This window comes from Notolabrus celidotus, chromosome 9, assembly GCF_009762535.1.
Source record: "Notolabrus celidotus isolate fNotCel1 chromosome 9, fNotCel1.pri, whole genome shotgun sequence".
Classification (NCBI taxonomy): Eukaryota; Metazoa; Chordata; class Actinopteri; order Labriformes; family Labridae; genus Notolabrus; species Notolabrus celidotus.
Genome location: NC_048280.1, coordinates 32,983,973 through 33,008,264, shown reverse-complemented (window position 1 = coordinate 33,008,264; position 24,292 = coordinate 32,983,973). Strand labels below are relative to the sequence as shown.

The following is a 24,292-nucleotide window of genomic DNA, read 5'->3' as shown; positions in this document are numbered from 1 at the left end:
TTTAGTGGATATATTTGGATCATGGAATTCCCAAACTCTACAGATCATTTAGAGCCCAAAATATTTTTAAAAGAAAAAAGACACATTTTTCAAGACTGTAATTCTTATTTGGGTCATTTCATCCGTGTCCTCCAGCAGAAAAGGCCTTAAATATATTTAATATGTTTGTTAATATTAATCTGAAGTGTGTTCAGTGTGAAATTAAAGCTTTGATCACAGTTCTGTTTCCAAACCGAGCTCCTGACTCCCTCAGTGTCCTCAGTAGTGGTTTACTCTGATGATTCTCCATCGTTGGAAGTGATCACAGGAAACTGAAGCCCCTGAAGCTGCCTTTAAAAATCATGAGTTATTGAGGTTTGACGTTGACGAGCCATATCTGTTTTTATTGACTCGTCGGTAATCCCCTGTCTTCTCTTTCTGCTTTCTTCACTACAGGATGACACAGAGCCCTACTTTATTGGAATATTTTGTTTTGAGGCTGGCATCAAGATCATCGCTCTGGGCTTTGCCTTTCACAAAGGCTCCTACCTGCGTAATGGCTGGAATGTAATGGACTTTGTGGTGGTCCTAACAGGGTGAGTAGCACCGGCCTAATGGCTTCTACAGCTGCTAACTGACAGAGCTGATGGGCAGCAGCGATTAATGATGGGAGGGGAGAGCTCTGCTGTGCGTGCGTGTGTGTATGTGTGTGTGTGGGCCGTGTTTCTAATGATCAGGAAAACCAAGCCATTCCAGATGGCAGGGTGTTTTCTTCCTGTCTTGATAAAGTGGTGTTGTCTAAAGTCGTTGTGCAGAAAACAGTGAAAAAGGAAGAGTTTACATAGAGAGGTTTAAAGTTTGTGTTACCTTATCATGCATTCAGAACACATACAAACATATCAGATTGAAGCTTTTTTTAATTGAGATGATTTTCAGTATCTGGTAGTGTGGGTTAGAGCTTGTTTCTGCTTTCACGCTGATATCACCCTCTGGTTTCAAGTTTGACATTTTGTGGGTTTACATTTTGGCTTCTGAGGAGCCAGAAGTGACCATATTTAAGATAAGATAAGATATACTTCATTGGTCCCCCATTGGGGGAAATTCTTTTGTTACAGCAGCTTACAACACGGGACAGTGGAATACAACAATGTACTAGTATAGTTAAAAAATATAAGAACAATAATAATAGCAATGATAAAGGTAAAACAGAATGTAATAAAATAAAATACAATAGAATAAATAAAATAAATAAAAATAAAATAGAATAGAATAAAATAAATTAAAATAGAATAAAACAAAATAAAATAGAATAAAATAAAGTAAAATAAAATAAAACAAAATAAAATAGAATAAGATAAAATAAAATAAAATAAAATAGAATACATTTTGGCAACTATTACAGATGTATACACACTATGTACACTTCTATCTGATAAATAGATAAGGTAAGTAATTTGGACGAGGTGTGGAGCTGGACAGGCCCTTAAACATTCCCTACATTAAGTTAGACGTTTAACATCTCCATCATGTCCAAAATAAACCTCACAATGTGTTGAAGAAGACTTAAAACTTGAGAGTGAGAACTTATAAGAACGTGTTAAACGAGGGAAATCAACCAGTGGAGTCGCCCCCTGCTGGCTGTTGAAACAAACTAAAACCCACACAAGCTCGTCCTGAGCACTCTGAGTTTTTCATTTATTCCTGTTCCAAAGCAAACATTTGACTTCCTCACACCTTTTTCCAATCTTCTCAGGGAATAAAACTTAATGACAGACTTATTTCTGAATAACTTGAACCAGAAAACATGAAAACATGTCTGAACTGAGTAAATACAAACTGTGGACAGCTGTCATGGCCCTAGAGTTTTCCATTTTGGGCGTTGACCTGTAGATCTGACTGAGCAGGACTTGGTTTGGCAGTTCTGTTTGTATTGCACATGTCCGACACAATATTGACATTTAGTCTGTGCTGTAAAAATTCCCAGCAGGCTTGCTTAACCGGTTGTAAGCTCCTCTTTCATGCTATGGTCTGAGATCGTCTGTGGAGTAAACACAGAGCATCCCTTGGCAGTGGAGGAGAAAGCGAGTGCAGGAGTAAGGCTCTTGGTGCTGGGGGATGGAGAGATGGAGAGCAGGGCGAGTGTTGTGATGGGGGTTGTTGGGGGAGGGCTGGTGTGGTGATGGAGGATGCTGTTATGCTGCAGAGAGTCCCCGGACACCTGCTGGTTCCACCGGGGGCCGCCCGGCCTCTCTTACATAATGATACAGAGATTTATTTGGCCTCTCTGTTGGGGCTGGTGTCAGGAACCACACTGCAATAAACAGATCCTCCACCAATTCCCAAACCCCTCATCAACGCCCCCGCCCCTCCCGCTGCAAGTCACTGGGAGTCTCTGAGCCTTTGTTTCTGTTTGCTGAATATAATAGAGAGCAGTCAGTGGAAAATGTAATGAATGTCATGCAGCAGGATGAGTCTGGTTTCTCTGGAATGACGCAGACATCTGTCTGCATTTGTGCGTGCATACAAACCCACAGGAGTTCAGTTTTCTTTATAAATGTTTCATCCCCTCCCCACCAAACATGAGTGCCATGTCTGTTAGAATGAGGCTTTAGGATTTCAGATGCTCAAGTCGCTTTTTTAGCTTCAGGCAGCAACAGATTTTTTTTTAATCTCTCCAGCATAGAAAAAATTAAACTTGCAGATGTACAACTTTTTAAAGTCCTCCAAAACTTACATTTTTATTACAGTAATCATTTTGTTCTCCTGAGACCAGGCTGCTGTTTGGTATGCAGTTTGACTTTCTCCTGGCTGTTTTTATAACAGATAACAACCAAACTTTTATCATGAAACAACTCTAACAGAAAGGTCTCAGCTGGGACCAATAAGACGGAATAAGAGTACAACACAGTGAGTATACTGTGTGTGTGTGACACTGAATGAATGAGTTCATCTCAATGCAGCACAAACACTTCAAACATGTCTGTGATGAGGTTGTTTCCTCCACACCTGTATTCTCTCCAATTACTGCTTCAACACACTTGTCTGCTCTTGACTTAGAAACATGTCCATGATACATATCTGTTTTGTAGTCTCCGTGATGTCACCCATCTGTTTCTGAAGCACCGTTTTGAAGCCGATCACAGACGGGTGCCATATTGGAAATGCTGAACTCAACCTAACGTCTGTCGAGCTAGTGTGAGGTAAAGAGGCGGGGCTTTAGACTCCTTGCTTACAGCTACAGGGTGTCCACCTGTCAATCTCGTACGTTTAATATCTTCAAAAATAAAAGTTATAAAATAATTCCCCCCCTGTACAGTGTGTGCCGAGAGAGAAATGAGCTTTTCAGACCCAAACTGTTTTTTGAACCAGGCTGTAAACATGTTTATTTCTGCTGTAAAGGTCAGGCTTTTTTGAATGGGTGTGTATGTGGTTTCTGCAGCCAGCCTCAAGTGGACGCTCGATTAACTGCAGTTTATAACACTTATGGCTTATTTATACTTCTGCATTGCCCCTATGCAGTAGGGATGCACCAATCCGATCCTGGTATTGGATATCCGCTACATCGCACTCAAAAAGCTAGATCGGATATCCGTGACAAGGGGCCGATATATAGTGCCAATCCATATGGCAGATCTATTCATCTCAGTTCTATGATTTTCTGTGCTTACAACAGCCATGTGCGTCTCCTACGTCATCAGAGACGGCCGGTCTGTGCATTTTAGCCCAGTGGAGCATGATGGAGGATAACAACAGAGACTCTGCAGTTTAGGTGCATGTCACGCTTCTTTTGCTAACAACTCCGCCGGAAACTCGCAACATGTGCAGCGCTAATGTTTCCACGCATGTTAGTCGCGCTGAAAACATTAATGGGAGCCCAAAGGAAGAAGTTTACGTGAGCTGTAGCCGACTGGAAAGAAGCAAGAAACCTTCTATTAATGGATTCAAAGTGTGAAAAAACGAAGAGGTTATTGGATTGAATTGTTCCGGGTCCTTGAAATGAAAGGATTCCAGCCTTTGGTTTGGCACTTGGAACCCAGGTACAGTTCACCATCAAGTCAGGAAACCCTGAAGTTGCCAAAACATGATTCCATCCTCACATTAAAGCTGGGGTTGGTAATCAGATCTAGATACACTTTTTGTTATACTGGTTAAAATGATCTTTATGTCCTGATGGTAATCAATACATAATGTGTTCTTATGAGTAAACCTGGGAAAACACCAACCAATCACCGTTTTTGGGCCCCCAACTTTTTAAACCAATCAAATCATGTCCTGCCATTCTGCCCGCGTACATTCTGCCCGCGTACATACTCCTGCGCGTACATTTCCCCGGCGCTCACTCCTCGTCCCCGTCTCCTGCCTCTGCTTCCCCTGACTCTACTTACTGCCCCTCTCGCTCGACCTCGGGCCTGTTCCCTCTGACCCGATGAGGTGCTTTGCTCAGGACTGTAGTCCGGATCAGAGTCTAAAAAGCTCTCCCCACGGGGACTCTGACAAGCAAAAAAATTAATGACATTCAGTAAATCCTACAGAAAATGTAGATGTACTGTAGCGTCCTTCCAGACGCTGTAGGGATGACGAGCCGATTGGTGAACACGTTGATCTTTAATAACCGGTCACTGTCGGCCGTGATCACGTCAACCAACAAAGCAACAATCAATGTTTGAATGAATGAAGAACTTCTCCTCTTGTCTCTCCTCTCTCCTGCTCACACACTCTACACCTCTCCTGATGCCTTCACTGACTGTCAACACTGTAGGAATTAAGAACATCTACACTGGTACAACAGGTTTAACAAACAGTAGAGTTGTTACAGTATTATATATGTGTTATAACTTTTCTCCTGATATCGTGTCACCAGTACAACTGGATAATGCTAGAATGACAGTTGTGAGTACTAACAGCAGCCATGTTTGTTTGTGTATGATAATGTTTTGAGGTGAGGACCGGTTTTGAATCAGTCACCATCATATGATCGAGAATCAGCGACGCTCATGCATGTGAGCGGGGGCGTCGTTTTTGAGGAAGGGGGGGAGGGGTTAGACGGAGTCCTGAAGAAATGCTACATTCAAATTCATGCAAGTTTTCCAAGACTACCAACCCCAGCTTTAAGGAATAGAAATTGTTAAATCAATACCAGGATCGGATCGGCTAGTATCATAATCGGCAGATACCAAAGCCCAGGTATCGATATCGGTATCAAGACCTAAAAAGTAGGATCGGTGCATCCCTACTACACAGCAGGGGCTGACACAGACATGAGCACCACATACCTGTGCGTCGATGTGTCCGTGTCGCGCAGCAATTCTCCTCCTAAACACTAGAGGGCAGTGTGGTCTCTCTGATAGTCGGTCGCCTCCTTCCGGCCCCGCTACGATCTCTGTTTACTTTTCCACAGAGATTCAGAGCGTGTTATGTTAATCTACATCTGATACATGTTGCTGTTTATCATACAGACATGATTACATGAAGAATAGAGATGAGGAGATGAAAGGAGGAGTAGTGGCTATTTCAAGACCGTAGGTTGCCGCCTGGTTTTCACTAATAATCATAATAATAATAGATTAGAGAAAATGTGTTACATTTCTGAAAAACAATGTCTCTGTTGAATCCTTCCATGTTTGTGTGATTCATTTTAGTCAAAGGAGTAATGCTAACAGAAGCAACTACAGGAGCCAGAAACATTTCTTCTTCTTCTGTGTTTCTGTACGTATGCATAAGCCAGATAAGTTGCATGTATGTTGGTGTGTGTGTGTGTGTGTGTGCAGCATGTAATCAACACCTGAGCCTGCTGAGTGTGGAGGTGAGGGTTATTGACGGGTTGTCAGGGCTTGTATGAAGCCACAGTGTGTCCTCTTTCAGTGTGTTTGTGTGTGTGCGTGTATGTGTGGGTGTGTGTGGACAGAAGCAGCCCGGGCTGGTCTGATTGAATTGGGGTGGAGCAGGCTGACATGATAACTGTAATTGAAGGACATGGTGGTGGACGGAGGCCATTACAGCTGAGGTCTGGACATCTTATCACACTGCACTGTCGGGGTGGACAATGTTGTACATATCAGTTTGCTCATATCCAACACACACACACAGAGCCTGACACACTTACACATGCATGAACACACAAGCACACACACACACATGCCAACAAATCCTGTCTCATGATGATGTCCATTTCCTGCAGGATGTGCTGTGTAGAAACCCGCAGCAATTAGGCATCAGTGATGACTCAGATGATCTGTGCCTTCAGCTCATTTGGAGGAGACTCAGAGCCATCAATCAGCTCCGCAACATGTTAGAGGATTCACATTATCTCAATGTTACAGGGGAAATGAGGTTGATCGTCAAAAACTATCACTCTAAAGTACCATGAGAGTCTAACTAACCTCTCTTACATGACTCCTCCATGTGTTGTTATTTTACTGCAGCAGCATAAAGGACCACACTGTATGAGTTTTCACCTGGCTGTGTGAGAGTGTTTATTATCAAATAGGGCGTGATGTGCTTCCAGTGTAGTCAAGGATGGTTTGTGTTGGAGGAAAAACAATGACCATAGTGTTTATGTGGAAGCTGCAGAATTCACAAAGTCTTTCATGTGCACTTGGATGCAGTCAGTTAGTTTAGAGGTAACTGTGAGGTCAGCTAGCATAACGCTGAAGAGAGAAAACCCTTCATCGAAGAGGAAAGACAGAAATTAAATATAAATATCAACATGTCTTAGAGTCATTTTAAGGATCCTACAATTTAAAATCCGTTAATTAACACCCAAGGATCCTGGAAGTAAAGAAGTCAGTTTGTTACCATGTAGCCATTAAAGGTGACATATCATGCAAAATTTACGTTTTAATGGTTCTCTACCTGAAATATGTTTCCCTGGCATGTCTACAAACCCCCTGAAAATGAAAAGAATCCCTTCTGCCCCTGTTCTGATTTCTCCACCTTTCTGTAAATGTGTGCTGAAACCACCCGTTTCAGTTTTCAGTGTTTTTCATACGTCACAACGACATCCGGTCTGTAACTGAAGTCAGAGCTCAGAGCTTGTTCAGCCCACAGACTGTATAAAATACAACTCAACCCCTCCTCCGTTTTTCATTACCTGCACACATGTGTGCTAGCAAGGAGCTTAGGAGGGAGGCATGCTAGTTGTAGGCCGTCTTAATAAACACAAAGGTCGGTTTTACTCCCCACGTCTGCAGATTTGAAGATCAAGTGGATGATTTTTATTTATCATGGATAAGTGCTAGCGCTAGTTAGCATAGCCACATAGCTACATGTTCGTAGCTGTTTACCAAGACACACGTTGACATGCTGACAAATAAAACAACAAGAAACACTAAATCTGTGACTATCCTTCAGAAAGGTCCTGCTGCAGGCGCCTCTCCATCAGGATCAGATTCTGGATCAGATTAAGAGGGTTGTAACGCGGTCTGTGAGCAGCCAACATGTAAACATTAGATCAACTTGCTGGACAGCCGGGGCCACATCCACTTCCTGAGGGGGCGTGGTCAGAGAGCTCATTCTCATTTAAAGGCACAGACACAGAAAACAGCCTGTTCTGAGCAGGGCTGAAAAAGAGGGGTTTACAGGCAGACCAAAATCTGATTTCAAAGTGTTTTTATGAGCATAAACTTTAAAGACATGTTTTGGGGACCTCTAGACTAATATATTTTGATGAAAAAGAACATAATATGTCATCTTTAAAGAGGGGCTGTTCTGCTAATTTCAGGCTCCATATAGTCCCTCTGATTCCTCTGTAGCAGCTTCACATGACGTACAGCTCAAACACTCTTTCCTTATCTCAGGCTGCCATCTTTGAATCCCTTCATTTCATCCTCTGTCTGAAATGCTTCATTCCGGCTACTGTCTCTTTAAGACACCCCGCCCCAGCATTCCAGGGCTCAGCTTTCAAGTAGCAGCCTTCACTGTTACCATGCAAAAAAAATGTGTTTCTCTCTTTAAAGTAAAAAAATTGCACTTTTGAGGAGATTCACCAACTAATGATGTCACGATTTGAGCAAATCTCGTTGATATCGCTTAAGTCACATGTGACTTCTTGAATGAGCCATTCAGAGCAGCCTGGGATTACTCCAACACACGTTAACCCCACAATTTGAGGCTTTGCTTACTATTAGTACTTACATGCAACATTTGTAATTAATGTTTCTCTTTAAAAAGCACCAATTTAAATCTTGGACCTTGAATGAGCAGTGCTGTTATCTGACACTCTGTATATTTACCAGCCTTTTTTATGTAACAGTGAAATAAGCTCTCTGGCGACATCTTCCTCCCGTCACATGACCCTTTATTTCTGTCTTATCTCAGTCCAGTTTTAGGTTTCTGTACATCATGAATTTTCAGTATTAATACAAGATGTACAATTATTTCAACTGTCCTCCTTCTTCCTGTTCTGAATGTATTTCTGACTCTGACTTCCTACTTCTTCAGTCAGTATTTCCATGGCTTTCCCAGAATGCCTTTTCGTGAATCCCAAGAAAGCGTGGTGAACTCTGCCGGGGATTCATCTGTTATTTATACACACAAGAGGAGGAGAGAGAGTTACAGTCACGGCATAGTAACAGGAGGAGAGAGAGAGAGAGAGAGAGAGAGAGAGAGAGAGAGAGAGAGAGAGAGTTTCCACAGAGAGAGGGATTTTCTCCTCTGCTGTAATGTCTTCTCCGGGACAGGCCTCTGCCCCGCTGTAATGAAACAATATTTTTTTACATTTATTTTCACAGCAGATGTTCACATGGTGTAGACTTTAGACTGCTTTATATCTCAGGAGCAGAATGACACAACATGACATCCTCAACAGCCAAATATCATTCAAGAGTGAAGGGAAGAGACAGTCGTCCAAAACTGCACAGAGCTTTGACATCCAAGCTAAAGTCTGCTGCCATCAGAGAGAGAGGGAGAGAGAGGGAGGGAGAGAGGGAGAGATGGAGAGAGAGAGAGACAGAGAGAGAGAGAGAGAGAGAGAGAGAGAGAGAGAGAGAGAGAGAGAGAGAGAGAGAGAGAGAGAGAGAGAGAGAGAGAGAGAGAGAGAGACTGTGATTATTCTGTCTTCATGGCTGTGTCCAGACATTTTGATTGGGGTGGCTCAACTGGAACACATTTTCTGCAGGGGTGGCAAGAAGCTAGTCTGCATACAAGTGATGCTTTAATCATAGCTCATGTAAAAGTACTACAGGAGATGCAAATGTAATCATTTAGCCCACGCAATGTGATTTATCAAACCTGAAGCAGATAGCGGGCGGTCTTTTTGCGTCTATATTTAGCACGTTTGAAAGGCAGGTGCAAACTGGCACAGCGTTACGCACACATGGCTGCGGTCACTGTAAAGCTCATCATAACATCGCTTTACAACATGCCCGCAAAAGCTGGGCTAACAAGCATTACTACATGTTTTAGTCAATCAAACCAAGAGAACAAAATAATAATAATAATAAAACAACACAAATTCAAAGCAGTTCAGCACCACGGATAGCGACCGCATCATTCTGACACCCACTTTAACTTTTTCATATAATGAGAGCACAGTAGGTCACTGTATCAACAGATATAAAGTTTAGTAAAATTGGCACAGCGGCCCACATCTTTACATACAAACAAAAAATCAATATGAAGTACTCGGCCTACTCACCACTGTTTGGACGAGCCTTAAGCTCCACGGACTTATGGCAGGCATTAGCCTGCCATAAGTTGTAGGCAAGTTTATTTGATTTATTTGATTTATTTGTAAAGGGACCATGTACAATATTTAATATAAATATCACTATTTGATGCATTGTACCAGAGTTAGCTTAAAGCTAATTTACATCTGCAGTCCCTTGGCAGGTCACAATTAAAGCATCACATTGTTAAAAACAGTCGCACAGATGCATGCGCACGCACACACGCACACACACACACACACACACACACACACACACACACACACACACACACACACACACACAAACAATACTGTATATCATGTTAAAAGTATTGAATCAGTGGTTGCAGTGTTGAGTGTCCTTTAGCAGACCTTTCAGTTTGGTTTTGAAGCTGCTGAGAGATTCACTGTTCTTAATATCCTCTGGTAAGGTGTTCCACTGAGTTGTGGCGTTCACAGAAAAAGTTGACTGCCCAAAGGCAGTACGGCGAAAAGGTACATTGCAATTTCTAAACAAAGATATTCTTGTTGATTTAATGGAGTCCTCTGAGCGGAAGTTAAACTTACGCAGTGGAGGCGGGGCCAAACCAATTAAAATCTTATACACAAGACACACATTTGAAAACAATTTAAAATTCTCAAAGCTCAAAAGATGATGTTTCTCCAGTTTCCTGCAGTGGTGATATTGCATTGATTTTTTTGTCCAGTATTTTTAAGGTTTGTTTATACAGAGAGTGAAGTGGTTTAATGACCGTCTCCCCAGCCTGACCCCAGCATGTGATACAATATGACATATGGGAACGGATCATAGTATGCATAAAAGTCTTGGCTGCATCCACTGAAAGACAGCTTCTTATGTATAGCTATAGCTTATGCGATCATTGACACGTTCACACACGTAGAGCTGTGTGTCTGCGTGTGTGTGTGAGTGAGTGTGAGAAGCCTTGGAGCCCTCACTCAGTGTCAAATAGCAGAGCCTCTGAAACAGAAGCTGAAGCCAGCATGTCGGAGTCTGCTGGTGATCAGCGATAAAGCTGCTGTTGTTGAATTCAATGAAGTTCATAATGTTACGTTTTTGAAAGCACTGCAGTCAATAAGTCTAACTTATAAAGAGCAGAGACTGTGTTCCTGCTGGTTTCACTCCTCTGACACTCTCCATGGCTCATCATGTTCTTACAAAGAGAGACTGCAGAGTTTTTAATAACACATACGTTTTTTAATCACCAATGAAGTGCATCTCATACATTGTCATTAACGAGCGGCAGCCTTTTTATGCACTTCGTCTGCGTTATTACACTGCCTGGCACTTCGCAAAAGTGAACTATAGTTGGGCCTAAGTTATGAATACGCTATGTTGCACCCAAGATTGGAAAAACATCAGGGTATGTCAGCGTTTTAGAGGCATTTTGATACGTCAGGAAAAAGCTGGCTACATAGTCAAGGTGTGACAAGGCCATAAGCTCAAAAAAAAATAACACAACATAGAAACATGAATCTTCTGAGCTCAGTTTTAAGGACCTGTAAAGAAGTCACATTTTCAAAGTCACATTTTAAAGTAAAACCAAAAAGATAGTGAGTTCATTGAATTGCACAGAAAGTTACTGTAGCAGCTTGTTGTAAACATGAGCTGTATTCACACAGGTGCCAAACTCCAACACACACAAGTTGAGCTGCATGTGTGAACACAAACAGACACAATCTTCACCCCAACTTCACCCAGGCTTTATTCTGCCAACTTCCTAATAAAATTATCTTCAAGAAGTGAGGGTGAGCTGATGTGAGAACGCAGCAGGACATAATCAGTAAATTAATTTAAGCATGCAAGGTTGCAGAAGGAGAATCATTGCAGGAGAGATGTCTGCACATCCTTCCATTGGCATAAATGTAAAGACTTTCATCACACTGCAGGTCTCTGTTTTTGCTAATTCTCCATCATGGTGGAAACTGTGGCTTCCACTGTGTGCTTTGGATGTCATGTCCTGTCTCCTGAGACTCTCCCCACCCCAAACCACCACCACCACCACCTCCCCATGTCCAACAGGAAAGACTTCACACTGCGGGAGACGAGTGTGAACAAGCAGCTTCACAGGATATCAAGGGCAGAGCTCCAGCTGCTGACAAGTTCAAGAGTGGAGAAGTGAGAGATGTAATAGACTTTATAAAACATAGACATAGTCTCAGTGCTATCACTCATTGGCAGTGTTGGGAGTAACGCGCAACAAAAGTAACGCAATTATAGTAATGTATTACTTTTTGCTGTAAGGCCGTAATATAATGCATTACTAATCCAATTTCAGTAATATATATTTTTTTAAGTTATATTTTTTGGCCTTTTTGCCTTTATTGTATAGGACAGCTGAAGAGAGACAGGAAATGTGGGGAGCAGAGAGCGGGGGAAGACATGCAGGAGATGGTCAACCGGCCAGGAATCGAACCTGCAACCCCTGAGACGAGGACTGTAGCCTCTATATGTGGGGCGCTTAGACAGCAAGGCCACTAGATCCCCAAATTTCGGTAATATTATGCTCGTTACAAATGTCAGTAACGCATGTTACAACTCATTTCTGAGGTTGGTGCTGGTACCATCGACAGAAAACGGAATCTTCTATAACCGTTTGTCTAAAATCATAATCATAGAGGTTTACTGTAAAAGTCAGACGCTCCATGAGCAACTTAGCTTTCCGGTGGTACTCTGTGTGTTTCTGCGACACCCAGTGTTTTCTGTGCATCTGAGAAGATCAGTGTATTTTCAGAGACTACCCGGATCCCGTCTGTCCAAAACTGAAGGTAATCCATGATGATTTATGGACACATTTGATTGAAATATGATTATTCCTACAGTTCACAGAGCTAATTTAAAGCTGCCATGTTTGTTTGGACTGTCAACCAATCAATGGCTGTGTCTGTGACCAGAAATCAAATAAACCTTGGGACTCTCTAAGACCAATAAGAGATATGGGCGGGCTGGTACAGCCCACTCATACGTAGGAGAGGGGAAAAAAAAGGACGTTTTACCTGAAGTTAAGTTTAAATATTTACAATATCTTTATCATAACTTACCAGACTTTGACTTTGTCTGCTTTTGTGATCCTGACGGTCATTATTACTTATTGTATTGCACAATGAGCCTTCACTGTGCCTATTATATTAAGCTGTTAGCAGCCTTATGGCCTACACAGTCATCATGCTATACCACATCACCCTTCACTGGATTTATAACCAGCTGCATTAAACTATAAATTAGCATTTTAGAATGCTAGAATATGTCTGCAGTTATTTTGGTGAAAGTAACTCAAAAGTAGAGACAGTAATGTAGTAATGTAACTAATTACTTTCAAATGACAGTAATATATAATGTATTACATTTTAGATTGTTTTGTCTTTTAGTTATTGTCATGCCACCTGTGTTGCCTTCTCGCCAAGGTCGTTATTGCAAATGAGAATTGGTTCTTAATTAACTCACCTGGTTAAATAAAGGTGAAATAAATAAATAAATTAATAAGTAACTTGCCCAAACACTGCTCATTGGTTTCTAAAGAGGCGTTATGAAGCCCAAAGAGGTCTGGAAACCAGCCGAGTGGTAGAAGAAGCCTTAGTAGCTTCAAAGCGCCTACCTGTCAATCAAAGCAGCCACACCCCTAACCAAGCCACTGATTCCTAACTCTTATGGCCCTTTTCCACTACACAGTTCCAGCCCTACTCGATTCGACTCGGCTCGACTCGACTCTACTCTGTTTGGGTACCTTCTCCACCAGCCTGAGTACCGACTCATGGTGGGCGGGGTCGTCATAACACAGCTGCTTGAAACCGCGTTCACGTCATTTTGAACGCTACACAAACACAACAATCACAAACAATGGAGGACATGGAGGCAATGGTGTACTTGCTGCTTGGTCTGTGGCTTTTATGTCGCAGGCCGAGTGAGAGAGGAAAGCAAAAGAAGAGCAAGAGTATGTGATGTACTGATGTCGTTTTTAAAAAAAATGGTGGGTTTGATTCCTGTGTTGGGAGTCGCACTCATGACTCTTTGGTGACGACATTCTCTGACCAATCAGTGGCCGGCAGTCTGTCGACGTCACCTTTTAGTATCGGCTCAGCTCGCTTGGAACCAGAGCAGAGCAGGTACAAAAAGCTGGTATCTCACACAAGGTACCGCGCACGTGGAAATGCAACACAAACCGAGTAGAGTCGAGTCAAGTAGAGTAGAGCTAAGACGGGCCTGGGGGCCATTAGTCTTAATAATACATTTTATTTATATAGTGCTTTTCAAAAATTCAAAGACACTGTACAATTGTTAAAATCAATACAAAGAAAATAAACAAATAACAAATAACACAGGTCAAACAAAACAACACAACAGTACAATCACAAATGAAAAGCTAACTTAAAAAGGTGAGTTTTTAAAAGAGATTTGAAAGCTGGAGGGTCAGAGCAGTTTTGTATATGGGAGGGGAGTGAGTTCCAGAGGGTGGGGGCGGCTACTGAGAAGGCTCTGTCCCCCCAGGTTTGGTGCTTGGTTCTGTGAGGTGGGGACAGGAGGTTGGCGTGTGAGGAGCGCAGGTTACGGGAAGGAGTGTAATGGTGGAGGAGGTCAGTGAAGTAGGAAGGGGCCTGGTGGTGGAGGGCTTTGTGGGTGAGGAGGAGGATTTTAAACTGTATGCGGTAGGGGACGGGGAGCCAATGAAGATGTTGGAGGACGGGGGTGATGTGATCACGGGAGCGGGTGCAGGTGAGGAGGCGTGCAGCAGAGTTTTGAATGTATTGCAGTTTATGGAGGACTTTGGATGATGTGCCGTACAGGATGCTGTTACAGTAATCTAAACGGGATGTGATGAATGCGTGGATAAGGGTTTCTGCGGCAGAGAAAGAGAGGAATGGACGGAGGCGGGCGATGTTTCGGAGGTGGAAGAAGGCCGTTTTAGTGAGCTGGGTGACGTGGTGTTGAAAAGAAAGGTTGCTGTCAAAAATGATTCCAAGGTTACGGATGTGAGGTGCAGGAGATAGAGTAGAGTTATTTAAAGTGAGAGTGAAATTTGGAATGGGATTTGTGAGGGACTTGGGGCCAATGATTATGAGGTCGTAGTTCAGTGATAGGAAGTTGGTATGCATCCATGTTTTTCTTGATATGAACAAAGCGGATGAGTTATGAAAAAAAGTCTAGACCCTGCACAGTTGGCACAAATCAATAAGTGAGACCAAACACAACTTGTTTTTAAAGGAAAGTGTCATACTTTGATGATGGGGAGTAACATAAAGATTACTGTAACCAGGAGGTTTCAAGAGAGTCTGACCTGGACTCTGACATCAGAAAGACTAAGGCATAATGGTGATGGGAGTGGGATGTCAGGTCCCTGCCTCAGGACACTTGAGTCCAGGCTCTGTGTAGGCAGACAAATACTTTCAGTTCCTGATACCACTCCTTGTAGGTGCTGCTTCACAGCAGGCACAGACTCTGTTGAAATCTTCCAAAGCAAAGACTCACAGTGAGTACTAAAACTGACTGTCAGGAGAAAGCAGACTTTTTCATCAGAACTGCTGCCTACACATGTTCAGGACTAAACCAGACAAGAGATCCGACACACACGTTTGTCCACAAGAGGCGCCAAATGTAACGCAACAGCAGATGAAGCTGGAGGATTAAAAATCAATCTACAAGATCACAGGTGACAAGACGCTGCTCTGTCCTGAAATATAATCGAAGCTCAGTGTATGCACTGTCACACAGTGTGTATGTAACCTGAATAATGTGTGTGTGTGTGTGAGGCAGTTCAGACCGCCTCATTTTAACACCATCACCATTTTGAACATGCCATCAATTGATCCGGTGCACATACGTGTCTGCTCTCATGGACATCTTTCTCCAGCGGCTAATCAGATCACATGTAGGTCTGCATGGACAGCAGGGTCTGGAGTCAGGTCCTGTAGGCCGGGCTCGGCCTCTTCCTGTTCCAATAAGATGTAGGGAGTTGCTAATAAGAGCATATATCTTCCTCGCCGTGCTCCCACCCAGATCAATAGTGTATCGAGCTGAAGCAGAGGGAATAGATTCACTTCAACTCTCCTCTTTATACCCGGCTGGATCAAAGCAGCTGCTGCTGGATCTCTGCAGAGGCTCGCTCGCACAGAGCAGCCTCCCTCCTGTCACACACACATGAACACACAGAGCAGGAGATCGCTGCTCAGGAGTAGCTGTTATATGTTTTAGAGCCTCATAGCAGCATCAATGTCTTTGAAGGATTTATAGTTCTGACCTCAAAATAAAGAATCAAATATGTTTGATTGTGTATTTGTGTAAGTCTCCTGTAAGGCCACATTTCAGCATTTGAACCTCAAAACATAAAGTTAGCATCTTTCAAATGAGGAGGAAGTCAAGTGTTTTAGGTTGAGTCCTAAATCAAGATCCCAGATGAAGTGCACACATGAGGAGGTAATTTAGCCGTCTGCCAGTGGATACTTTTCGTCTGATCATCTGTTTATTTCCTTGTTTTATGTCTTGCCCGTTCTCAAGCTTGGAGCTTGGAATTCATGCTTGGCAAGTTATTAATTTGGGTGGATAAAGTTTTACTCTGAGTAACCTAAAGGGAGAGTTCAGACTCCGTGGAGATGTTTTAGAGCAAGGTTATGTGAGGTATATATATCAATAATAAGTGTGTTACATACAGCAGATGAAGGACAGCCCTGTTCCTGTGTGGAGGAGCTGTCCTGAGCTCAAACATGGAAAATAATCAATGTACTGTACCTCTGTGCACGGGGGGAAAGTACCTGACTGTAATGTTTTAAACTTCAATCAAACTTTTGGTGCATGACAGTCTGTCACATTGAGCTGAATTGGAGATGTGAGCACCAGTCTCTGTTGTCTCTGCTTCAGAAACTCTACAGGGAGCTTCTTGAAAGTCCTCCTCAGCACACCTAACATCTCTTAAGATACGTTGTGAATCACTTTTATCTTTACAGAGATGTAGTCTTTCCTTTCAGGGGAAAACGCCATGATTTTTATGATTTTCTCAGAAGAAGGAGATCGTCTTTGTACCGGGAAGCTTTGTGAAAACGCCCACTGTTACCATAAAGCTTTTACTGTGCTGTGCTGAGTGATGGTGGCCTCAGACAGCTGTGGCTAGCTGCACTGAGTATATACAATTTTCCTCGAATGCTACACAGAGTGATCACTTTCTGGGGATGACATAGACAAAAAAAAAATCCTCCTATAAGCCAGACAGACTCTCACTCTCTAAAGAGCTCCCGACCATCAGGAGAGAGCAGAACACACATCCATGAGTGAAAAACTCACCTGACAGCAGCAGAAGTTTTCCTTCCCCCTCTCTCTCTCTCTGTTGGCCCGTCTAACTCCCAGAAGTTATTTCTCTGGCTCATAAAAATCTGTCTCCAGCATTTTATATCTCCTGTGAAGGTCACTCATTTTTATTTGCTGGTTTTGGTTGGAAACAGTCGTGCAGTTTCACAAACACTGACAGAGGAAGGACATGTCTGACAGCAAGAGGTAGCAGAACTGGCACTTTTCTTAATTTGACTAAAATACGTTTTCTGTGAAAGTTTCAGACGGAGAAACTCTTCAACACGGGCTTTGCTAGCTAAAGGAGCTAAACGTCTATGAACAGGATTTAATCCTTCACTGCTCTTTGAGGACTAAAGAGTTAAACCGTGTGCAAAGTTACATTAAAGGTATATTTCAGTGTTTTTGAAGTGGCATTGTATGAGTTTTATGCGTAGACTGTATGAATAATGGACGTAGTATCCGTGACACCACCCATCTGTTTCTGAAGGGCTGGTTTGAGGCCAATCGGCGGCGGCAGCCATATTGGAAATGTTGAACTCAACATAACTTCTGTCAAGCGAGTGTGGCGTAAAGAGGCGGACTTTGAGCCTTGTCGCTAACAGCTACAGTGTTCCCGCCTGTCAGTCGAGTCAGCTGTGCCTCTCATAATGTAAAACTCGTAATCTTAATATCTTCGAAATTGCAGCGTTATGAAAAATTTCACCCCCCATACAGTGTGTGCCGATCGAGAAATGAGCTATCCAGACTACACTCAGAATCAGAATCAGAATCAGAATCAGCTTTATTCGCCAAGTATGCTTGAACACACAAGGAATTTGACTTTGGTAAACTGTGCTCTCTTTGTACAAGGCATAAGAATAGGAATAAGAATAAGAACTACAATAAAAAATAAAATAAAAATATAATAACAATAACCTTAGCTATAAATACAAAGAAACAACAAATAGGCATGACTAATATGTACAGGCTAAAATAATATGATAAAGTGCAGTGGTGAGTTGCAGAGGTAGTTTAACATTATAAAATATAGTAGTTAAATAATACAAAAAATAGAAATATGGAATTCTGCTTGAGAATTGTTGCATTGTGTATCTACATGTATATTTACAGAGAGTATTTATCTGACAGGTATGACACTGTTATGGTTTAGTGTTCATCAGAGTGACAGCCTGGGGGAAGAAGCTGTTCTTATGGCGGGTTGTTTTGGCGCACAGTGATCTGTAGCGCCTGCTGGAGGGGAGGAGTTTAAAGAATTTGTGTCCAGGGTGTGAGGGGTCAGCAGTGATGCTACCTGCCCGTTTCCTGGCCCGGGACCGGTACAAGTCCTGGATGGGGGGCAGGTCGACACCGATGATTTTTTCTGCAGTCCTTATAGTCCGTTGCAGTCTGTGTTTGTCTAGTTTGGTTGCTGAGCCAAACCAGACAGTGATGGAGATACACAGAACAGACTGGATGATGGAGGTGTAGAACATGATCAGCAGCTCCTGGGGCAGGTTGAACTTCCTGAGCTGACGCAGGAAGTACATCCTCTGCTGGGCCTTTTTTCTGATTGTGTCTATGTGGAAGGTCCACTTCAGGTCGCAGGAAATAGTGGATCCCAGGAACCTGAAAGAGTCCACAGTAGACACAGTGCTGTTCAGGATGGTGAGGGGGGGGAGTGGAGGGGGGCTTCTCCTGAAGTCCACTGTCATCTCTACCGTCTTGAGCGGGTTCAGCTCCAGATGGTTCTGACTACACCAGAGAGCCAGCTGTTCCACCTCCTGTCTGTAAGCAGACTCGTCTCCGTCCTGGATGAGACCGATGACGGTGGTGTCGTCTGCGAACTTCAGGAGTTTCACCGAGGGGTCCCCTGAGGTGCAGTCATTGGTGTAGAGGGAGAAGAGCAGTGGGGAGAGAACACATCCCTGTGGGGCGCCAGTGCTGATGGTCCGGGTGCTGGATTTGATGCTCCCCAGCCTCACCTGCTGTCTCCTGTCCGTCAGGAAGTTGGTGATCCACTGACAGATGGAGGCCGGCTCGTTTTTTGAACCAGGCTGTAAACATGTTTATTTCTGCTGTAAAGATTGTCTTCTTTGAATTGGTGTGTATGTGGTTTCTGGTACTTCCAGAGCCAGCCTCTAGTGGACACTCTATGAACTGCAGTTTTTAACACTCCCGCATTGGCTTCAACTCTCGCGACCGGAGGTTGCCACTTGGTTTTATGTCACTAGTAATTGTACAAACCACAATCAAAGCAGCTAGCTCGGCCTCTGTCATGAGAAACTGCAGGAGAAACAGCACGCAAGCTAGGCTACAGATCTCTGCAGACCGGGTCAGTCCTACCAGGTAAATTAGCTAATTTCAAAAGATTCTGACCTGAGCACTAACCCCTGTTTACTTGTGATTTTATTCAGCACTTCACTTTGACACCAGTAGTGTTCATTTCGTTAACGAAAATTATGACAAAACGACTATTTTTTCATGACAAAAACGAGACTAAGACAGACGCGCTAAAGTGCATCACTGATAATAAAAACTCTGACGAACGTAGGTTTAGATTTCGTTGATGAGACAATGACGAGATGAAAACATTAGTGGCGGACTGCCGGACATTCAGAATCCATGTTTCCCCCGCTGTGCGACTTTAAAGATGGCGTGATGACTTCCTGTGACAGGCTGAGTTATTATCTGAGGGGCTCAGTGTTAGCTTGGTCTCTACCTGCAGCAGGTGTGCTTTATGAACCAGCTCTCCTCGCCTCCATGCATCTGTCTCATCTTCATTGAGGATTTTTACCCCCGGTGTGCGTTAGTGACAAAGACACAACCGGGGGACGTCTGTTTACTATTTGACGTTGTTGCCGCTCTCACTGTAAAAAGCTCTGCGTCCACAGCTTGATTTAATCCAGTTTGGTGAAACATCAGACACATTTAGTAAGTTTGGATCAACTCCTCGTCATCAAAGATGCAGATGCATTTCAGAGTGCCGTGAACTGACTGACTGTCCAGTGCTTCTGTCGCTGCGAGGTGCATTCAGGGACCATTGTAAAAGTGCAATACGGCCCTTACATTGTGTCCATGGCATTTTTATTTGAATCAAGAGAATCAAAATATCTTTTTTTTATCATATCTTTTCTTTTTACTTTTTAGCAGGCTAAATCATTAAACTTCAATTATTTAACCAACTTAAGTAAAATTTGTTGCTGAATAATTTTCAAATTGCGTCAACTAATTGCTGATTTGGAGCCATGTTTCTTTCCACCTCGGATTTCAAAAAAATAATATTCAATATTTTCTTCAGAATAAGGTAATTAAAAAAACGGTCCGTCAGACAGAAGTTGCACAGAGTGAAAAGACAAAGTCTGGGTCCCAGAAAAGGAAGGAAAGAAAGGAGAGAGAGGAGAGAGAGAAGAAAGGGCGACAGTATGTCACCCAGGAAAGGTTGGTATAGTCTTTGAGTGGTTAAAATCAACCTGTTTGCTAGTTTCATGTCCACAATGAGATGAACTACACTTTAGCTAATTATACTAAATGGGTTTCCCCGCCCTCCCTACCAGACTCAGCAGATGATATGTCAGCAGGTACACTGTCTCCACACAACTCCCCACAACCCAATGAACAAGAAGGTGGATGTAGCAGGCTAAATCATTAAACTTAAGATATTACACAAAAGTGTTAAAAGAGTGAAATATTGACTATTTGAACACTTGGTTACCCTGATACTGATATCTGATCGACTACATGAATTATTTTAAAGAGAGAAATTATATAGGCAAAAATCAAAGACTAAAATGTGACTAAAACTAGACTACGACTAAAAAGGGCTGAAAAGACTCACATGTGACTAAAACTAACAGGCATTTTCGTCTAAAGACTAAGACTAAGACTAAATCTAAAATAGCCGCCAAAATTAACACTAGACACTAGAAACGCCAATTCATTTTTGCATTATTTGCGGACACAACACAGACGTGCTCCTCCGCCTGCAGCGCACTGATCAGCTGTTCAGGTCTGCAGCTTCAAAGTCACAAAAATACAAACAAACTTGATAACGAGTGATTCTGATAAAGCCAATGTCATGCCTTTTGCTGCAGACACATGTGGACACCTTTTATGAGCTGGAGTTTACAGAGGAAAAGGCAATTCAATACACCGGAGGAAAAGTGGAGAAACTTCTGAGCTGGTTTTATTGGGACCCTGGAGCTCACATCATGGCACTGGGGCTGTGACGGGTAACTTTAAACGTCTGCTCACCTTTTGTAAGGTAGCTAACAAATCAACACATGACCTCATCACTTGAAAGTTGTCTTTATCAAAGAAAAGTAGGATTAAAAAGGAGAGCTGTATGAGACTCATCTTTACCTCAGAGGGGGATGGTCTTCATCTTTGAAAAACACTACCTAACATGAAAGCTCCTCACTGTGCCTTTAATTTGAACACATCACAACCCCAATGCAGTCTGTGCTTGTTTCCCATGTTTGTGAGATCAGCTGATTATTTTCTATAATTGCATTTCAGTAGCAGTCTGAGCTCTTGAACTTTCCTTCATCGTCCCTCAGAAATATATACATGATACATCCTTCATGTAAAAGCAGTCTGAGCTGTTTTAGTTCTGTGGATGGAGTGTGATTGGTGTGATGTAAGAGAATAAGATCTCAGAAGTTTCCTGATTTGGGTGTTCAGTTTCGTGTTGAGAGCGGAGGAGAAATCTAAATGTTTGTACTCCTCTGAACCCCTCAGTCTGTTTCCTCCACTCTCTGTTGTCTCAGATGTGCTGTGGAGTAGCACCGCCTCAGCACAGACGTATTGATGGGATTATGATAAGAGCTGGTTTGTGTGCTGGCTGTGTAAATGCCTTGTGCTCTGCAGAGGATGGTGGCTCTCTCTGGCAGCATCCACACCTCCCCGTGATTTGACACCAGGGACTGCCGGCTCTCTGCTGGATCACGCTCTGTTACTACCATCAGCATGGGAGCCTGTATGCTACACACAAAGAGCTGCAGAGCCTTTGTAGCTCCAAAGTGAGAGGAGGGAAACCCAAAGAGAAAACACTGAAGAACTGGATCATAATGAGAGCTTAGGCAAACACCAGGGACCGCTGCTAAATCAATATTTTTAGTTCCATTTTAAAACTGAACGTCTAAAAATACTTGAGTTGACTTGAATTTTAAAGTAGGAGGACTTAAAATTCCCTCTCTCTGCTCTGTTGAAATCTCTTGCACTCTGAGGAGGAGGAGGTGGCACACCCTGAGTGACTGTGATCTGCATTTGAGAACCAGAAGAGGAACAGTGTATTTGTTTGTGGACAGCCGAAGGCTCACTGACTGTAATATGAAGCTATTGTTGGCACCTTTACTCATGCTTGGCTGCTGGAAACTCTTGCCACACAATTAAATCCTAATGCTATACAATAAAACTGTGCAGCACAGTCTCTATAAATAATCTGTGTGACAGGGATGGAGTGTGTTTTTTCTTTTTGAAGCATTCAAAGTTAATAATGTGTTTAAGGAGGCCTGTTGTTGCACAGTCTAAAGCAGGATCCTATTATTTTAATAAGCAATATTTACACTTAAAATATAAAATAAATTCAGCATATTTTGAGTTCAAAGTAACTTTAAGAAATAAAATAAATTGGCTCCTTCTCTAATTTTTCCATGTTTTAATGTATCCTCTATGCATATTACTGCAGGTAGTCCTTTTCTTCTCATACTTGAGGGTGAAATGCTGCCAGACTTCAGAAGTTTCAGTATGTGCTGGTGTTACATCAGCTGCTGCTTTTTTTCTTTGTTGTATTTGCCTCTCACTTTCAGTTGCTGTTTCACTCAGCACCAGAAAATAATGTTCACGGCACGAAAACCAAGCAATTACTTAACCAACTAAAGTAAAATTTGTTGCAACTAATTGTTGCATCCCTTGAGGAAACAAACTTTTAAAATCCAGTAACTTAGAAAAAGTGACGCAAATTTGGAGCCATGTTACTTTCCACCTCGGATTTCAAAGTTCAGATTTCATTTCTTTTCTGGCTTCTATTGGAGAAAGATTTGAGATGCCATTTGATGCATTATTGAAATCTCAGAAGTAGCAGACATGACTGAGTCCAGTTTTGAAGACGAAGGGCTGCTGAGACTTTTATTAAAGGCACTATGAGGAGTTTTTAACTGGCTGAGAAACAGACTGAAACTGATACTGATGCCTCTTTATGACCCTCAAAAGCAAACAAGACCATCTACAACAACACTGATACCTTCTCTGTTGTCATTTTAATGTCTAAAACTGCTCTGAGGGGGTAGGTGTCAGAACAGATGATGGACATCTCGTTTTGGAAACACCCTTTTTTGGCTGTTTTCATGGCAAATAATCACATTGTAAGATGAGTCTGAATGGTTAAAGACAACAGGATGAGTTTATTGTCTGAAGACACTTATTTTGCATGTACAGGACAAGAGATAAGAGGTATCACTTTGTCCACAAGGGGGCGCCAGAATCGATACAAGCTAAAAGTTCCTCACAGCAGCTTTAACAATGACTTAAAGAGAGAAAAACTATTATCATTTGGCTCTTTAATGAAGATTTAGCTGATGTATTAAGAATCAGAAATGTGAAGAAGAACAAAGTCTTATCTTCAGTAATATTGGCCTGTTGGCTGTATGATTAGTTTTTCGTCAGTGGTCATTAGGATGATTCTGAGGGCCCATGACTGACAGGGGGACGGAAAATAATAATAATTAAAAAAAATCAGAATTGATTTGATTTGATGACTTTATTTCGAACATGTGAAAGTAAAAATACAAAAAAAAGCATTCAAGTAGAAAGGAAGAAAGAGTTATACAAACATACAAGAAAAAAAAATCAATATTAGCAAGCAGTGAAACAATTTACTTTACATGTGCGAAAATAATATTTAATATTTTCTTCAGAATAAGGTAATTAAAAAAACGGTCTGTCAGACAGAAGTTGCACAGAGTGCAAAGACAAACTGTGGGACCCAGAAAAGGAGGGAAAGAAAGGAGAGAGAAGAAAGGGCGGCAGTATGTCACCCAGGAAAGGTTGGTATAGTCTTTGAGTGGTTAAAATCAACCTGTTTGCTAGTTTGATGTCCACAATGAGATGAACTACGCTTTAGCTAATTATACTAAATGGGTTTCCCCGCCCTCCCTACCAGACTCAGCAGCTGATAAGTCAGCAGGTACACTGTCTCCACACAACTCCCCACAACCCAATGAACAAGAAGGTAAGCAAGGTAGAATGTCAATTAGCATTATTGAAGGGGGTCTGTGGGAATCTCTTATTTCTCTCTCTATCTGTTCTATTACAATAGCCTATAAAAACAAAGCTACAGCTAAGCCATGAAAATATAATAAAAGAAGGGGCAAATCAGTCACCTTGTGTGCAGGGAA

The 24,292-nt window shown here is 42.3% G+C and overlaps 1 protein-coding gene across 1 annotated transcript in view; it reads left to right on the top strand.

Moving 5' to 3' along the window:
- Positions 1–24,292, top strand: part of cacna1ba (calcium channel, voltage-dependent, N type, alpha 1B subunit, a) — a 234,712-nt gene that overhangs the window by 8,947 nt on the left and 201,473 nt on the right. The window contains exon 3 of the mRNA XM_034692917.1: positions 436–575. Coding sequence (XP_034548808.1) covers positions 436–575 — 140 coding nt within the window. The remainder of the gene's footprint in view (positions 1–435; positions 576–24,292) is intronic.